Source organism: Neoarius graeffei, chromosome 18, assembly GCF_027579695.1.
Source record: "Neoarius graeffei isolate fNeoGra1 chromosome 18, fNeoGra1.pri, whole genome shotgun sequence".
Lineage (NCBI taxonomy): Eukaryota > Metazoa > Chordata > Actinopteri > Siluriformes > Ariidae > Neoarius > Neoarius graeffei.
The window spans coordinates 31,833,125-31,852,606 of NC_083586.1; the positions used below are offsets into that span (position 1 = coordinate 31,833,125).

Sequence of the window (19,482 nt, forward strand, 5' to 3'; positions counted from 1 at the left end):
AACGCCAACGATTGGTCAAATTTGCGGGAAAGTTGCGGTGATTGGATATAATTGCAACACCGCCCTGAATTTGCGGGGATTGGTTGAATTTGCGTTGAACGAAATCCTGGAGGGTCTGATTTTTGAAAATTAGGAACTGTCTTTTTAAGGGGAGCTTTTGGCTTTGAAACGTTCATTTTTTATTCTTTCCAAGCAGCCTGTCCTGCCCTAACTGCCTCCTGCTGCTTCTCAGATGAATGCAGGAAACAAATGTTTAAAAACTGCTCGTACTCGTTTGAAGGAGTCTTGTGAATAGCGGTATTTCTGCTATTCACAAATTTGTAAATGCGGTCAAAATCTGGGTCAGAAAGAAAGCGTGTAGAGCTAGCTGGCAACACCGATGTGTCGCGAAATTTTTAACATGTCGGCCGCCGATTCGCACATTGACGGATCATTTTTTCATTTTTAAAAAGTGTACGCCTGGTCATTAATCCCCTCCCCCCGCACGGTTTGTACACTCGTGATAATGATGAAAATTATGGATGACCCCTAATGAAGGTTACACTCCTATGCTTGAGGCAGTAAATAAGAGATTGTGATGCTCATATACACTCATGGACAGTCCATTTAAATCTTTTTTTTTTTTTTTTTTTTCCTTTATGATAGGAAAATGTAAATCACTGTAAAATCACTTGAGAGGCTGACTGTAAATGAAAACTTTCTGTAACTGTAGACTATTGTTCTCAGCATTTACTAGCTTTCTTCATAAAATAAAAAAATATGTAAAATGTGATCTCAGTGACTGACTATAAGATGGCTGTTTGTGTTAGACATGCTAAGTTGAATGTTTCAGAAACTGCTGATCTCTTGAGATTTTATCACACAGCAGTCTCTGCGATTTACTTAGAGTGGTGGGGGGGAGAAACACACCGAGTGGCAATACTGTGGGGGGAGATGAGAGGATAAATGGCCAGACTGATTTGAGCTGACAGGAAGGCTATAGTAATTTAAATGAACAGCAAGACTGGACAGCTGGAGGTGCTGTTGTAGCCAGTTCACCTCAACGTGCAACATATTGTGCATTCGGAGATGCTTTTCTATTCACCGCAGTTGTACATGGTGGTTATTTTAGCTACAGTAGCCTTCCTGTCAGCTCCAATTCTCCTCTGAGCTCTCAACACAGTGTGTCTGAAAAGTCAGAAGACCAATGGGAATATCTTGAGCAAATGTATGTCCACAAAAACATGACACAGCAGCAGAGAAAACGGATAGAGCATGAAGCGTGAAAAGGTTGTTGAGCACATGTTGAAAATAATAAATTCCTAGTGCACCCTTTATTTTGTAGGATGAGGGGCATCTAGTAGAGGTTGCAGATCACAACCACCAACTCCATACCTCTCCCTCACCCCTCCCTTTCCAAGCGTGCATTAGAACCTATGGTGGCTGTCAGGTGCCATAACACCTCACTGCGGAACCAGTTTTACACCAGCAGTTTCATCCCAGTGATGGAGCGTCGCATGGTCACTTTTTAATTCGTCTTACCACCTGTTAATGATTTTAGGTGGGTTTCAGATAAATTTGTGATTTAAAACAATGCTAATATCATAAACGCTTTTGAATCTTTTACAGTTTTCTTCTGAAAACTAAGTCTTGTATGTGGTTGGTAGGTGGTTTACCTGGGCTTTGTGTCCACTTACACTCCGTATGCAGGTATAAAACTTTACTTCAAACAGGCTTAAACTGTGAGCATAGTATTATTTTATTGGAATGACCAAAGCAGTTACACAAGCAAAAATACAACTTTACCTCTTCTTTCTTCATCTTCCTGCTGATGCTGGATTCAAGCTGCCACTTGTAAAAATGCGAAATGCCCTCTCTAGGTACAGTGTCGTCCCCCCCCCGTTCCGGGGCACTGTAGAAACATGGCGGCTCTGTGAAAGAGAACCAACTCTATGTAGATACGAAGGGCTCATTCTAAGCTTATGAAAACACAATAATTCTTAGTTACAGGTGATTTATACACTAACACTACGTTCAGACTGCAGCCTGAAACGACCCATATCCGATTTGTTGTGAAATCCAATTTTTTTGTTAGGCCGTTCACATTACCAATTATATGAGACTTGTATGCGATCTCCAATATGAACGGAAAACGACCCAAAAGTGTCCCGCATGCGCAAATTGACGCATAATAAGCACATCTATGTAATACGTAAACAAAAAAAAAGCGCACTCTTCATGTTTAATGATTTTTTGTTTGTTTGTTTGTTTGTTTGTTTAATTATCTGGTTAGTGTTAAAGTGTGAGGTCTCGTGTGTGTGTTTTTGTTTCTGAACTGAAATGAAAACGTGTAGCCTGGTAACGAGGGTTGACTCCTAAATGTTGCTCTAATTTCTATACAAGTGCACTACATGTTACTAGGAAGTAATGGATTTTTAAACTCTATATAGTGCACTCGAGCTTCAGTAGGCAGTCATTTGGGATACGGCCGCTGTATTACCAAACTCTTAATTCAGGCTTAATAATTTGCACATATTTATTTCGTCATATTAATAAACTTTTTCTACATTTTTATAAATATTTATTTAGATTGTTTATAGCCAGCTGAATTCTGCAACTTCTCTCAGCGCTGGCTCAAGGTGCAGAAACACCAGTGCAGTTTGCTATGGAGATGAGGCGAGACCTGGCGATGTGGTTTTTGTGGCGGCGGCGGCGGAACTCACACAATAATCTGATTAATGTGGGCAGCAGACTAATGAGACCGAAGGTGTCAAATTACTGGAAATTTCCAGAACAATCTTATAATCTTGTAATACAGGATGGTTTAAGTTATAAATCAGTTATAGAAACTGTTTTATTTAATCAAGCTCACAGATCAACATCCAGGTCCCTACCAAATCCACCATTAGCTTGATCAGTTCTATAAAAGTCTATTTAAATTCTGAAAACTGTACAAATGTTGTTTTCCACCAAAGAGGCGGGATTAGCCAACGCAGAATAGTGACGTTTGTCTCTTGTTGATGACGTGTAGGTCGCATGAATGCGACCTGTCCGGTCAGACTGCAGTCGCATGTGAAAATAACGGATATGCATCGGATTTAGGACCACATATCCAAGCGGCCTGGGTCGCATGTGAAAAAAATCGGGTCTGTGTCGTTCAGATTGTCAATAACAAATCGGATACAGGTCGCATATGGGCAAAAAAATCGGATATGGGTCGTTTCAGGGTGCAGTCTGAACGTAGTCTAATATACTATATCCCATGTCTGCTAATAGAGCTCCCTAAATCCTACATAGTCCAGGGTTTCCGCGGAGTCTTAAGTCTAAAATTTGATAATCCTAATTTTAAGGGCTTAAAAAGTCTAAAATACGAGCATATTTTGCATTGCAAGTCTTAAATGTAATTTTGTGAAGTCTTAAATCCTTACATCCATTTACCCCATTCGCTTTTTTTTTGTTAAATGCGTTGGTGATATTCATAATTAGTCATATAGGCTAGGCCTACTTAGTATCAGTAGGCTACACTGCAAACTACAAATGAGACACAGTGGAATCTGGCGTCTAGCCTGGTCGGCATGGTGATGCACAGGGCATGGTACGCGCGCATTTAGACAGTAGAGCCTAAAAGAAGCGAGGGAGATTGTCACGGTTTGTAGTAAAATGGGCAAATGCAAGTTTAATGACTGCTGGCTTGAATGCAATGATTTCGTAGACTGGTTAAAACGCGTACCAAACAATCCGTTTGAGGCGTACTGCACATTGTGCAAAAGAACACTCAAACTCGGCACCCTGGGTGTAAAGGCACTTGAATCGCACGCGAAAGCGGAGAAGCACCAGGCTGCCCATAAAAGTCTGCAACAATCGCATGCCATCACTCAATTTTGTTCACCGTTGTCAGGTCCAAGCACATCTCGACCGTACAGAATCGAATGCCTCATCCTCAAGTGATTTGCGGGATGTCTTTGGCTCCATTGCAACTTAGCTCCTCATTAATGCAAGCGCGCACCCTAGGGATGTAATGAGTTCATTGGTGAATGATAAATTGTTATTTTGAAAGTAATTCAGGCTCTCCCAATTTTCTTTATTTTTTTGTGTGGCATAAGTCTTAAATTTAACCTGTTATGGTCTTGAGGTCTTAAAAAGTCTTAAATTGAACTTGTTCAAGCCTGCAGAAACCCTGATAGTCAAGTTTGTTTGTATAGCGCTTTTAACAATAGACATTGTCCCAAAGCAGCTTTCCAGAATCTGAATGACCCAAGACATGAGCCAATTTTATCCCTAATTTGTCCCCAATGAGCAAGCCTGTGGTGATGGTGGCAAGGAAAAACTCCCCCAGACGACATGAAGAAATCTCGAGAGGAACCAGACTCAAAACGGAACCTATCCTCACCTGGACAACAACAGACAACATGACTATAACATTAACAGTTTTAACATGAAGTCAGTTTTGTTGATGTTATAACATAGTGCACCTTTAAGTACACAGCTGTGCTTGGTTTGAGAACCCTTTCGAATTTTCTGTATTTCTTTATAAATATGACCCAAACATCAGATCTTCACACAAGTCCTAAAAATAGATGAAGAAAACCCACTTAAATAAATGAGACAAATGTTACACTTGGTCATTTATTTCTTAAGAAAATAATCCATTATTACATATTAGTGAGTGGCAACCTTTGCTTTCAGTATCTGATGTGACCATAAATGCAACTAAATGTTTCCTGTAACTGTTGATCAGATCCTGCACATCGGTCTGGAGGAATTTATCCCATTCCTCTGTTCAGAGCAACTTCAGCTCTGGGATGTTGGGTTTCCTCACATGAACTGCTCACAGAACATTTCTATGAGATTAAGGTCAGGACTTTGACTTGGCCATTCCAAAACACTAATTTTATTCTTTAACATTCTCTGGTAGAACAACTCGTGTGCTTAGTCATTGTCTTGCTATATGACCCACTTTCTCTTGAGAGTCTGTTCATAGACAGATGCCCTGACGTATTTTCCTCTAGAGTTTACTGTTCCATCAACAATAGCAAACCGTTCTGGCCCAGATGCAGCAAAACAGGCCCAAACAATGATACTACCAGCTCTGTTTCACAGATGGGATAAGGTTCTTATGCTGGAATGCGGTGTTTTCCTTTCTCCAAACATAATGCTTCTCATTTAAACCAAAAAGTTCTATTCTGGTTTCATCTGTTCACAAATTTTTTCCAAAAACCTTCTGGATTGTCCATGTGAGCTTTAGGCCCTGTCCACACGGCAACGGATTCAGGTGACTCCGATACAATTGCTTATCGTTTAGGCCTGGCGTCCACACGGCACCGGCGTTTTGGGTGCCCAAAACGCAATCTTTTTGAGAACGGGTTCCAGAGTGGAAAGATCTGGCAACGTTGCCGTTGTGAAGTCGTCTGGATGAGTAGAACGGATTTGTTTACGATGACGTCACAACCACATGACTGTGAGTGCTTCACGCCGGGTAGAAGTGTAACGAATATCACCAGGAAAAAGCCTTACAGAGCACTAGTGAGAGTGAAACACGAGCTTGGATATTATTATTATTATTATTATTATTATGTTCAGTGTTAGTTCACAGTAGTAATGCAAGAAGCAGAATAGTGACAGTAATAGTGAAGCAAAAACATGCAATTGTACAAACACTGCAGCTCTACAGCAAAATATTCATTTATGAAATGGTCTGATTCTTAACACCAGTAGTGCCAATGATCTCATTGCGATGCGAGTTGTCAACAAATCCTATAACTTGGTTCATGAAACGCGCTTACAAAATATTTTCACTGTGAATATTTATTGTGTAATGGTGCAATCCCGCCAGCAAAAATAGGGAAAAAAAGGAGCGATCTCACCTCTTCAGATGTTGATTTAAGTCCGACAATACATTCCTCAAAAAGGGCGTAGAGGAGCAAATTAATCCAATTTATTCCGGACCATTAAAGACGCCGCCTTCCGCGTAGAATCATACGTCATCCTCGCCGCCATATTGGAGAGGTCAAAGCGGAGAATAAAGATTCATGTGCTGCCTTTAACTGTACCAACAGGTTTACCGTCCAAACGAGATCACATCGGATTACCTTTCACAGGTGAGAAACAAATTAATCCATCAACGTGTAGTATTCAATTTATTCCGGACCATTAAAGACGCCGCCTTCCGCGTAGAATCATACGTCATCCTCGCCGCCATATTGGAGAGGTCAAAGCGGAGAATAAAGATTAGCTGCGTTTAACTGTACCAACAGGTTTGCCGTCCAAACGAGATCACATGGGATTACCTTTCACAGGTGAGACTGGAAAAATACTTTTCATTGTATTTGGTCATTATAATGTAATTTTACGAACAGATTTTCCTGACTTTGTGGCTAATATGAAGTCTCGCGCATTATGTGCATGCGTCCTTACTTCTATTGTTCTGGTGTCTCCGAAGGGACCGTCTTACAGCGCCCCTAGAGGTGTGGCATGTGTATTGCATCGTTTTCAGCAAGCGTTGCGTTGCCATATGGACCAGATATTTTACTGATTGTTGCCCATTTGGACGCGATATATTTTTAAATAACATCTCGTTGCCGTTGTCGTGTGGATGTAGCCTTAGTAAACTGTAGTCAGGCAGCAATATTCATTTTGGAGAGCAGTATCTTTCCCCTTTGTATCCCTGCCATGCACACCATTGTTGTTCAGTGTTCTCCTGATGGTGGACTCATGAACATTAACATTAGCCAATGTGCAAGAGGCCTTCAGTTGCTTAGAAGTTACTCTGCATTCCTTTGACCTCACGGACTATTACACGCTTTGCTCTTGGAGTGATATTTGTTGGTCCACCACTCCTGGGGAGGGGAACAGTGATCCTGAATTGCCTCCATCTGTCTGTCTGTGGATTGGTGAAGTCCAAACTTTTTTATAGATTTTGTAACCGTTTCCAGCCTGATAAGCATCAACAACTCTTCTTCTGAGGTCCTCAGAAATCTCCTTCCACAAACATGTATTATGAAGATCAGACTTTGTCTTTAAACAAAGCCCCCAATATTCACACCTCATTGTCACCCCATTGACTGAAAACACCTGACTCTAATTTCGCCTTCAAATTAACCACTAATTGTAAAGGTTCACATATTTTTGCCACTCAGTGATGTGTAATATTGGATCATTTTCCTCAGTAAATATAGTCCAAGTATAATATTTGTCTTGTTGATTTAATTGGGTTCTCTTTATCTACTTTTCGGTCATATTTATGCCAAAATATAGAAGCTTTCAAGCATTACTGTATGGAGTTTTACTCTCATTGGTTCTTGACTTTTCAGCCACTCTGCATTTTGTTTTTCACATCATTCTGTGTAAAACCTAGAGAAGTGTGTGTGAGAGAGAGAAAGAAAGAAAACCCCTGGAGATCAGCAGCAATACTCAAACCAGCCACTTGGCACCATCAACCATGCCACGGTCAAAGCCACTGAGATCAGGGTCTTTTTTTTTTTTTTTTTATAATAAATATTCTGATATGAACATAAACTAAAGCTTTTGACCTGTATCTGCATCGTTTTATCCACTGCATTGGTGCCACTTGACTGGCTGATTTAGATGATCGCGCGAATGAGCAAGTGTTCCTCTCAAAGTATCTGGAGAGTGTTTTGCATTATAATAATAGTAATATTATGTTTCTTTATAAGCTAATGAAATGGCCTTGTGATACCCGTTGTTAAGTCATGAACAGAACATAAAGGTTCAATAATATTTCTTTTCCCTCCTCAGTTTCTGTTCCATAAGCCATTGCGGATCCTGAACCTTCTGATCGGGATCGAGTCAAGTGTGGTGCTCTATCAGCTGTACTCGCTGCTGCGCTCTGAGCGCTGGAATCACACACTCTCGCTGGGCCTCATTCTCTTCTGCAACTACTATGTGCTGTTCAAGCTGCTGCGAGACCGCATCGTACTGGGCAAAGCTTACTCGTACCCCCTGAACAGCAACAGCCTGGGCCTCAAGTCCCAGTGATGTGTGCTGGAGGCTCTTTAGGGTATTTTATCAAATGACTGTGAACTCCAGCTGGTATTTCTTTTGATACGGTTCTATTTTCCTGCAACGTTTCTATCTATTTAAGAAAATATTTTATTTTGTATACTGTTACATGAATGAACGCAGGGCATTACGTTTGCATGACGTGATGCCATTTCTTCCCCTACATAAAAGTTTTGGAAAAAAAAAATACACTGGCTAAAGAAGCAGACGGGGAGAAGCGTCTATGCTTTTTAGCCCGAGTCCCACATGACGTCCAAATTTTGCCAAAGATGCTCTTAAAAGAATAAATAAAACAAAACCGCCATTCAAGAGCTTCAGCTGCCCACTGTAGATGGAGGTCTGAGAAGTGGATGAAATTCAGTCATGTATAATGAATGCTGTATTAATTCTCTTCATTGCATTACTGTATTTTATGATTAACTGTTTAGCGTGATATTGATGCATTTTTTTTCCAGACTCCACTTTTTTTTTTTTTCCTATCGCCACAGCATTTTGAAGCTTAATAGATGCCACTTTGTTTCCTGTTTATTTATGTTCATCTCCGTGCCAAATCCCAGGATGCTGTTGGAGCCTACCTTTTGCCATTATTTTCAACATGGTTAATGGCTATGGCTGCATAGATACTGGGTGGGGGCCATAATCTGTCAAATTTGCAGTATTTGACACAATGCAGCATTATTTCAGAATGCCATGGCATCCAGAATAAAACAAGAAAACTTCTCCCATTTGTCAGTGTGGGGGTGTCTCTTTTTTTTGGGGGGAGAAGGAATGTTTAATGCACACGAGTCTCATCTCATTATCTCTAGCCGCTTTATCCTTCTACAGGGTCGCAGGCAAGCTGGAGCCTATCCCAGCTGACTATGGGCGAAAGGCGGGGTACACCCTGGACAAGTCGCCAGGTCATCACAGGGCTGACACATAGACACAGACAACCATTCACACTTACGGTCAATTTAGAGTCACCAGTTAACCTAACCTGCATGTCTTTGGACTGTGGGGGAAACCGGAGCACCCGGAGGAAACCCACGCAGACACGGGGAGAACATGCAAACTCCACACAGAAAGGCCCTCGCCGGCCCTGGGGCTCGAACCCAGGACCTTCTTGCTGTGAGGCGACAGCGCTAACCACTACACCACCGTGCCGCCCTGCACACGAGTCACAAAGTAAATTTTTGCCTGGAGGTTTGTACCAGATATTGCATCATAATCACAAGATTAAATTTACACATTAAGCACGCTATGGGCTTTACCTTCTGTAAAGGATATACTTTCTTTTTATGGCATATTGTGTGCAAGTATGTAAGACGTATGCAAGGTAAGAGTCCAGATGGGAGCTATAACCCAAAAATGCATCATATATACTTGGAAACCCCGATTCCTGTCCTGTTAATATGTCAAATATTTACATGTTCAGGTCCACAGTGATGCTCGAATGATGAAACATATTTTCAAAAGTATTTAATAGACATTTGTATAGTACAGAATGAATTATCATACAAAGCTGTTAATGACTAAAGAAATCAGTATTTAAAAAAAAAATCAAAGTGCTTTCGGTGCTGACATTGATATGACATAAAACATCTGCATCTCCAAGAGCTTATTTAATTAAAAAAAAAAAGTTCTGTAATTAGTGTAAAGAGGCACCATCCACCAACACTTTGAAACTTTGGTCTTGTGGCAATCTGATGTAATGGCTGACCACCAGGGGTCGCTACCAGAATATAAACCATAGACTAAGTTCATATCGTAGTCAAAGGTCTCTGTTTGACTTGGATAGCTTTGTTAAGTAAAAAAAAAAGCCTTTGGTTAAACAGGGGTACGTTCACAAACAATGAAGACGTTCACAAAGGCGTAAAGCCGACAGTGCTTTGTACTGGAGAAGTCCACAGGCAATAAAAACCATCTTTGGTGACGTCAAGTCCGTTCTGCTGCTTCCATGTTCTTTCCATCTATTCAGGACTGTTTGCTCCAGTTGAACATTTAACCACAGTTTTGTAGACTTATCAAAAGGTCAGTCCTGAATTAGAGCTATACTATTGTAAAGGCTGAAACTAAAGACTGTGCAAAATTATTTGGTTAAGTAACTGCAGATAAGTTTCTAGAAATGATTGTAATTTGTGGATATTTACAGTGTGTGAATGGGGGTGTTAAGTTCATTCAGTGTTTACATGCCAGTGTTTCATGGGTGTTTAAACTTTGTTTGAATGACTCTCGGGGGTGAACAGAACTTTACTTGAAGGTAAGGATAATACTGAAGCTTAAGTTCAGCCTTCTCTGCAGTCCACATAATTCCCTTTGATCCAGTAGCAGATCTGCGCATATTTAAGAGGAGTGATGCGAACTGCTACGTTAAACTCCTGTGGGGCACCGTTGAGGTCGACCCACTGGTGTCCCGAAAAGATGCCGATCACCTTTCGCTCCCAGCGGCGGTGCCTGCGGTCCCACATCCGGGCGTAAACACCAGAGCCGCTAGCGCCAGGCTGAGCGTCGCAATGCTGATACAGAAGGTCATAAGTTTCGTCCCCAGCTTTGCAGAAGCGGTAGACTAGCTGGCCTGGTCGATCGTTGTCAAAGCCGGAGAACTGCACTCGCTTACCAGGTAGTTGCTGGGCAGAAGGACTTACTCCCAACTTCATGTGTTTGCGCTTGTGAGTCTTCTTGAGTTCCAAGAGGGCGTAATCATAGTCCATGCCAATATCATTTGCATTGCCCTTTATCCAGCCCTTGGGTACATGGGTGCGCTTGACTCTGATCCACTGAAACTTCATCTTGTTGTCAGTGCTGTTAGATGGTGGGTCCTTTTGCCGTGTTTTCAGAAAACCGACACGCAACCTCTGTGCACCTTTTACGTAATTCTTTCCATCATGGATGCAGTGCGCTGCAGTGAGAACATGCTGGTTACCCACTAGTGTGCCTGAGCACCCGGTGGACAGCTTCACAGCAGTTGAAAAAGGGTAGTTCAGCAGGAAGTCCTGACCCACAATGCTGAAACGACCATCATGGCCAAAGATCTGGCGTTTGGCTCTGGAATGTTGCTGCTCAGGGGCAGGACTCTTCAGCGTTTTTGGGTTGAAGCTGTAGATTCCTACAGTTGTCTCGGTCAGCTGACCATTTGAGTGGAGCGTCTCGTAAGACAGGAACTGTCGCAGGTCCCAGTAGCTGGGTGTTGGGGCTTCCTTGTGACACTCAGGACCACAGGAAGAGGTCACTTCCAGATGAGCTGGGCCAATGAAATGAGGGGGCGGCCGCTCCTCGATCTGCTGAGGAAGGACCACAGGCACACGCTGCAAAGGCCACTGGCACTTCTGTTGGACGCTTGATTGAACATGAAGTAATGGAAGTAGAAAGAACAGGACAGGATGGAGTATGGATGCCATACCGGTAGAACTGAGGAGACACATGGGAACGAGAAAATTACCTTTTGCTCAGAGAAGCATACAAGCTTCCCTAGTTATTAAGTGCGGTCTCATTTTCCTGTTGAAATTTATCTTAATCCAGATTTTTTTTTTAAATATACAAAACACATTCATTCGCCTCTGCATTCAGGGGTACTGTTATTAATACTGACTATCAAACTGAAGCACACTGTAGCTCAGAGCATTTTTTTCTGGTCTCGTTCCCTTTCCAGGTGGAATTTGTTCCACTGCTTTTAAAGCTTTAATTGAGCAAACCAACATAAATGGTGAACACTGATTGTGGTTGGATGTTGAAACTGCAAAAATATGGAACTGAATGAGCGCCGTGTTATTTTTAGACAGCGGGCTTGTGTACCACGAGATCACAGGAATATTGAGCCGTGATAGAATATCATAAACCTCTCAGCTGATTTGAAAGAGAGGCAAAACAAATCTTTAAATAAATACATCCATGCAGTCATTCCCTTTTCTGTGCCAATCCCCTGTAGGCCCCTGTCTTATTAACATGGTGCTCTCTTACTCAGCAGTTTAAATCAAAGTGTCTCAACAGTACAGAAGTCGCAAAGAGGGATTTTAGAATTATTGATTTTTCTAAGGTATTGAAGACCTGGAGCTCCATTTACAATGTTAATTTAAAAAGATTAAATGGCTTGGTGATACAGGCATTGAATTACTGTACTGTATTCTTTTCTTATTATGGTAATTTTAATAAAGAAGCCCACAATATAAAGTTATGGATAGTGCTCTCTAATATTAATATATACACTTCACTGAAGAAACCTTATTCAGGAAAATGAAGGCTGAATGCGTGCGCTACGGTATATTAGCCTTAAAAAGCCATTAAAACGATGTGACAATGAATCATCATGGTTTCTTCTACTAAGAATGAAAATAGACAAAATGTACCGGTAATTGATGCATTGTTTTTTTTAGATCAAGGGTAGTAGATGTGAACAAAATGTTATATTGCAGTCATTATACTCTATATTGCTCGCATAACTTTTTTGTGAATCATCTGAGGCTGTTATGCTTACAGCACATAATTTATCCCTGTTTTATATTTATGACTAATTTTTATATTGCTCCACTTTTAAACTTTTGGAGGGCTCCAGTGCTGAGAGACTTCTTTCTGTTTCTTCTCTCGTCCAATGCGATTCATTGTAATTGTAATGTTGACATACATATGACGAATAAAACATATTACGTATTTAGTGACCTGGTTCACAAACATTTGCATACAGTAAAATGCAACCCCATGAATACCCAACCCAGATCTGATCTGAAGAAGGCAGAGTAAGACATTGGGCAAATATATACCAAGCAGCCTGGGCAAAGGTTGAGCAAGCGGGCAGCAGTTATGTTAGGTTGGGCATAGATCTTAACACCATTTGACCATTTTTGTTACTTGTCATAATGAGGGGAAACCTCACACTAGACAGTGTAGGTCTTAATAGTATACAAACTCAGCTTCAGTGTCTGTTGCAAAGATGAAGATATTTCGTAGCTTAATCACGAGAATACCCTCACACCACGCCCCTTGCTATTCGAACCTCAAACATACAAACACTTTATTTTATTCTATTCTGATTTAAATCAACTGTAACTTAGTATGCATTAGGAGCTTTAGTGCAAATTGCAATTCATTTTGTACCAACAGACGTGAAAATTTTTTTGCTATAAATATTTACACTATACCAAAATTAGGTTCTGCCACCCCTTTAGTCGTCACTTGGCCCACCTTTGCCCCCCAATTTCTACAAACCTGGACAGAAGGCAGGTTTCTTGACTGCCTTAAGCTAAGAAAACAACACCAGCAAATGCCCAACACCCAGTGCTGCTAATATATTCTACAAAACACATATCAGTATCAGATGAACACATGAAAATACAGGATAAAAGTAATTGAACCCCAGTTTTCACCTGTAGCTGAAGGTCAGAGAGAGAGAGAGAGAGACAGAGAGATTAAAAGTGATCAGGTGTTATTAATAAGAAAATCCACTTAAAGAGATGAGCAATGGGATGGAAAGGTGAGGTCGCGTCGCTCATTCCCGTCTTCCTCGGATATCATCTCGTCTGAAGCCCCCATGAAGGTCCATGCAGGAAGAGAGAGGAGCAGAGAGAGAGAAAGAGAGAGAGAGGGCTGACTTCATTCACGTGCGGCGCTGAGTGGGTGGAGCCCAGCGTGAGACGCAATCCAGCACCACGTGACTGCAGCCATGCGCGCGCGCGCTCAAATAACCAGATCCCAGAGCTCATGAATCCGGAAGCTTCTTAAAGCAGATACACAGAGCCTTTATTATAAATACATCTCTGAGTGGGTCGGATCTCCATCCTTAACTCTTGTATGCTGCATAAATGGGAATTAAAAAAATATATATTTTTGAGAGTTAAAATCGACCACAAAGTTGGCATTCGAGCTGAGCCAGCCAGCCCTGAGTGCGTGACGTCACAACCAGTTTTAAGGCTGAGGCCTTTTACAGCTATAGACTAAAATCATATATATATATATATATATATATATATATATATATATATATATATACAGTGCCTTGCAAAAGTATTCATACCCCTTGAACTTTTTCACATTTTTCCACCTTACAACCACAAACTTAAAAGTTTTTTATTGAGATTTTATGTGACAGACCAACACAGTGTAGCACATAATTGTGAAGTGAAACGAAAATGATAAATGGTCTTCAAAATTTTAAACAAATAAAAATCTGAAAAATGTGATGTGCATTAGTATTCAGCCCCCCTGCGTCAATACTTTGTAGAGCCACCTTTTGCTGCAATTACAGCTGCAAGTGTTTTGTGGTATGTCTCTACCAGCTTTGCACATCTAGACACTGAAATTTTTGCCCATTCTTCTTTACAAAATATCTCAAGCTCAGCCAGATTGGATGGAGAGCGTCTGTGAACAGCAATTTTCAAGTCTTGCCACAGATGCTCAATGGGATTTAGGTCTGGACTTTGACTGGGCCATTCGAACACATGAATATTCTTTGATCTAAACCATTCCATTGTAGCTCTGGCTGTATGTTTAGGGTCATTGTCTTGCTGGAAGGTGAATCTCCTTCCCAGTCTCAAGTCTTTTGCAGCCCCCAACAGGTTTTCTTCCAGGATTGCCCTGTATTTAGCTCCATCCATCTTCCCATCAACTCTGACCAGCTTCCCTGTCCCTGCTGAAGAAAAGCATCCCCATTGCATGATGCTGCCATGCAATTGCAAGTCTTGCCACAGATGCTCAATGGGATTTAGGTCTGGACTTTGACTGGGCCATTCTAACACATGAATATTCTTTGATCTAAACCATTCCATTGTAGCTCTGGCTACAATGCATGATGCTGCCACCACCATGTTTCACAGTGGGGATGGTGTGTGCAGGGTGATGAGCAGTGTTAGTTTTCCGCCACACATAGCGCTTTGCATTTAGGCCAAAAAGTTCAACTTTGGTCTCATCTGACCAAAGCACCTTCTTCCACATGTTTGCTGTGTCCCCTACATGGCTTCTTATGCCTGTCTTTCAACAATGGCTTTCTTCTTGCCACTCTTCCAAAAAGGCCAGATTTGTGGAGTGTACGACTTATAGTTGTCCTGTGCACAGATTCTCCCACCTGAGCTGTGGATTTCTGCAGCTCCTCCAGAGTGATCATGGGCCTCTTGGCTGCTTCTCTGACCAGTGCTCTCCTTGCTCGCTCTGTCAGTTTAGGTGGATGGCCAGGTCTTGGTAGGTTTGCAGTTGTGCCATACTTTTTCCATTTTTGAATGATGGATTGAACAGTGCTTCTTGAGATGTTCAGAGTTTGGGATATTTTTTTATAACCTAACCCTGCTTTAAACTTCTCCAGAACTTTATCCCTGACCTGTCTGGTGAGTTCGTTGGTCTTCATGATGCTGTTTGTTCTTCAGTGTTCTCTAACAAACCACTGAGGCCTTCACAGAACAAGTGTATTTATGCTGAGAGTAAATTACACACAGTAGGACTCTGTTAACTAATTAGATGACTTCTGAAGGCAATTGATTGCACTGGATTGTATTTAGAGGTATCAGAGTGCAGGGGGCTGAATACTAATGCACACCACATTTTTCAGATTTTTATTTGTTTAAAATTTTGAGGACCATTTATCATTTTCATTTCACTTCACAATTATGTGCTACTCTGTGTTGGTCTATCACATAAAATCTCAATAAAAAACTTTTAAGTTCGTGGTTGTAAGGTGGAAAAATGTGAAAAAGTTCAAGGGGTATGAATACTTTTGCAAGGCACTGTATATATATATATATATATATATATATATATATATATATACATATATAAAATCTCATTATCTCTAGCCACTTTATCCTGTTCTACAGGGTCGCAGGCAAGCTGGAGCCTATCCCAGCTGACTACGGGCAAGAGGCGGGGTACACCCTGGACAAGTCGCCAGGTCATCACAGGGCTGACACATAGACACAGACAACCATTCACACTCACATTCACACCTACAGTCAATTTAGAGTCACCAGTTAACCTAACCTGCATGTCTTTGGACTGTGGGGGGAAACCGGAGCACCCGGCCACGGGGCTCGAACCCGGACCTTCTTGCTGTAAGGCAACAGCGCTAACCACTACACCACCGTGCCGCCCCTAATAAATTTTTTTTTTTAAATTAATATAGGACAGGGGCGGCACGGTGGTGTAGTGGTTAGCGCTGTCGCCTCACAGCAAGAAGGTCCGGGTTCGAGCCCCGTGTCCGGCGAGGGCTTTTCTGTGCGGAGTTTGCATGTTCTCCCCGTGTCTGCGTGGGTTTCCTCCGGGTGCTCCGGTTTCCCCCACAGTCCAAAGACATGCAGGTTAGGTTAACTGGTGGCTCTTAATTGACCGTAGGTGTGAATGTGAGTGTGAATGGTTGTCTGTGTCTATGTGTCGGCCCTGTGATGACCTGGCGACTTGTCCAGGGTGTACCCCGCCTTTCTCCCGTAGTCAGCTGGGATAGGCTCCAGCTTGCCTGCGACCCTGTAGAAGGATAAAGCGGCTACAGATAATGAGATGAGAATATAGGACAACAATGCAAAAAAAGAGAAAAATCCAACCTATAATCCAAGTGCATTTATTCATCTCATCTCATTATCTCTCGCTGCTTTATCCTGTTCTACCGGGTTGCAGGCAAGCTGGAGCCTATCCCAGCTGACTACGGGCGAAAGGCGGGGTACACCCTGGACAAGTCGCCAGGTCATCACAGGGCTGACACATAGACACAGACAACCATTCACACTCACATTCACACCTATGGTCAATTTAGAGTCACCAGTTAACCTAACCTGCATGTCTTTGGACTGTGGGGGAAACCGGAGCACCCGGAGGAAACCCACGCGGACACGGGGAGGATATGCAAACTCTGCACAGAAAGGCCCTCGCCAGCCACAGGGCTCGAACCCGGACCTTCTTGCTGTAAGGCAACAGCGCTAACCACTACACCACCGTGCCGCCCCTAATAAATTCATTTTTTAAAAAATAATATAGGACAGCTGACTACGGGTGAAAGGCAGGGTACACCCTAGACAAGTCGCCAGGTCATCACAGGGCTGACACATAGACACAGACAACCATTCACACCTACGGTTAATTTAGAGTCACCAGTTAACCTAACCTGCATGTCTTTGGACTGTGGGGGAAACCAGAGCACCCGGAGGAAACCCACGCGGACAACATGCAAACTCCATATAGAAAGGCCCTCGCCAACCACGGGGCTCGAACCCAGACCTTCTTGCTGTGAGGCGACAGCGCTAACCACTACACCACTGTGCTGCCCCTAATAAATTCATTTTTTTTTAAATAATATAGGACAGCTGACTACGGGCAAAAGGCAGGGTACACCCTGGAAAAGTCGCCAGGTCATCACAGGGCTGACACATAGACACAGACAACCATTCACACCTACGGTCAATTTAGAGTCACCAGTTAACCTAACCTGCATGTCTTTGGACTGTGGGGGAAACCGGAGCACCCGGAGGAAACCCACGCAGACACGGGGAGAACATGCAAACTCCGCACAGAAAGGCCCTCGCAGGCCACGAGGCTCAAACCCGGACCTTCTTACTGTAAGGCGACAGCGCTAACCACTACAGCACCGTGCCAGCCCTAATAAGTTCATTTTTTTTTAAATAATATAGGACAACAATGCAAAAAAAGAGAAAATTCCAACCTTTTATTCAAGTGCATTTATTCAGTGGGAAAAAAAATCCCACATTAAGAAATAATTCTTTTACATGAAATCATGTGTGCCACAATTATTGGCACCCCTGATGTTAATACTTTGTACAACTCCCTTTTGCCAACAAGACAGCACTTAATATTCTCCTGCAACATTTCACAAGATGGGGGAATACAGAGAGAGAGACTGAAATTTCATCTGTGCTGTATGTCGAGCATGTATAGCATATTTGACAATAAAGTTGACTTGACTTGATATTCGACCATTCCTCTTTGCACAATCTCTCTAAATCATCCAGAGTCCTGGGTCCTCTCCTATGCACTCTCCTCTTCAGCTCACCCCACAGGTTTTCAATTGGGTTGAGGTCTGGGGACTGAGATGGCCATGGGTGGAGCTTGATTTTGTGGCTGGTGAACCATTTGTGTGTAGATTTGGCCACATGTTTATGGTCATTATCTTGCTGAAAGACCCAGTGATGACCCATCTTCAGCTTTCGGGCAGAGGCCACCAGATTTTGATTTAAAATGTCCTGGTATTTCAAAGAGTTCATGATGCCATGCACCCTATCAAGGTTCCTGGGGCCTTTGGAATAGAAACAGGCCCACAGCATCACTGATCCTCCCCCATACTTCACAGTGGGCATGAGGTGCTTTTCTGCATACTTATCTTTTGTGATGTATTAGAGTGTTTGTTGCCAAAAAGCTCTATTTTGGTCTCATCTGACCAAAGCACACGGTCTCAGTTGAAGTCCCAGTATCGCTTAGCGAACTCCAGACGTTTACGTTTATGCTTGTAAGTGAGAAAAGGTTTTTTTCCGTGCATGCCTCCCAAACAGCTTGATGGCATGTAGATAGCGCCTGATGGTTGTTATGGAGACTTTGTGACCCCAAGATGCTACTCTTTGATGCAATTCTCTAACAGTGAGCTTTGGAGAACTTTTTACTTCTCTTACCATCCTCCTCACTGTGCGTGGTGGCAAGATAAACTTGCATCCTCGTCCAGGCTTGTTTGCTACTGTTCCAGTTGTTTTAAACTTCTTGATGATTCCTCTGACTGTAGATATGGGCAGGTGTAGGCGAGCGGCTATTTTCTTGTAGCCATTGCCTGACTTATGAAGGTCGACACACATCTGCCTTACTTGAATGGTGTGTTCTCTTGTCTTTCCCATGTTGAAGAGTGGATAAGAGAAATAGGCCACTGTGTCACATCATATTTATACCCCAGGGAAAGAGGATGTGATGAATTACTAATTAAAGGCTCCTAGATACTCTGATCAACTTGATAAACTCCAGTAGAAATGACAGAAATGCTTCAATTACATTTATTTTCTAAGAATTGTTATGGGTGCCAATAATTGTGGAACAGGTGATTTTATGAAAAATAATTATTTCTTAGTCAGGGATTTTTATTTTATTTTTCTAATTCACTTGAGTTAAGGGTTACATTTTTCTACAATTTTCAGTGTGAGATTATGCTTCTGCAATAAAAATGTAATTTATTTTAAGGCTTTTAACACATCTTAACCAGGGGTGCCAATAATTGTGGAGGGTGCTGTATATATGTTATTTACCAGCTGGGAGGTCCCTATCGTGAAATACCATGACCGATGTCTTGAAAGTACTGAGCGAGGCCCTCTGGATTGAGGTCAGTATTCAAGGCCGAGATCACGGTATTTCACCATACGGACCGACCTTAAGCTGGTAAATAATATACATATTTTTTTCTTTACCAAATTCTAACAGAAAACGAGAGCGCCCGAAAGGGAAAACCGAGCCGAGGCGAGCTGCCATTTTGAATCCTCATTCACGGCTGTAATGCAAATAGCTTCCTCCTCGGTATACAAGTGCACTTCCATGCAGGGCTTTGAACCG

At 42.2% G+C, this 19,482-nt stretch overlaps 2 protein-coding genes across 2 annotated transcripts in view; one reads left to right on the forward strand and one right to left on the reverse strand.

The window, feature by feature from the left end:
• Positions 1-8,723, forward strand: part of tmem39a (transmembrane protein 39A) — a 123,655-nt gene extending 114,932 nt beyond the window's left edge. Inside the window, exon 9 of the mRNA XM_060898694.1 lies at positions 7,735-8,723. Coding sequence (XP_060754677.1) covers positions 7,735-7,974 — 240 coding nt within the window. The 3' untranslated portion in view covers positions 7,975-8,723. The remainder of the gene's footprint in view (positions 1-7,734) is intronic.
• Positions 8,724-9,441: 718 nt separating this feature from the next.
• Positions 9,442-13,568, reverse strand: LOC132866111 (serine protease 23-like). The gene is made up of 2 exons (XM_060898695.1): positions 13,335-13,568; positions 9,442-11,385 (listed from the first exon to the last, which is right to left on the reverse strand). The coding sequence occupies exon 2, from the start codon at positions 11,373-11,375 to the stop codon at positions 10,263-10,265; it is 1,113 nt and encodes a 370-aa protein (XP_060754678.1). The 5' UTR covers positions 11,376-11,385; positions 13,335-13,568; the 3' UTR covers positions 9,442-10,262.
• Between the last annotated feature and the right edge of the window lie 5,914 nt (positions 13,569-19,482).

Excerpts from the sequence above, each read along its gene's own strand:
- LOC132866111 (XM_060898695.1), bottom strand. The coding sequence starts at position 11,375 with ATGGCATCCATACTCCATCCTGTCCTGTTCTTTCTACTTCCATTACTT.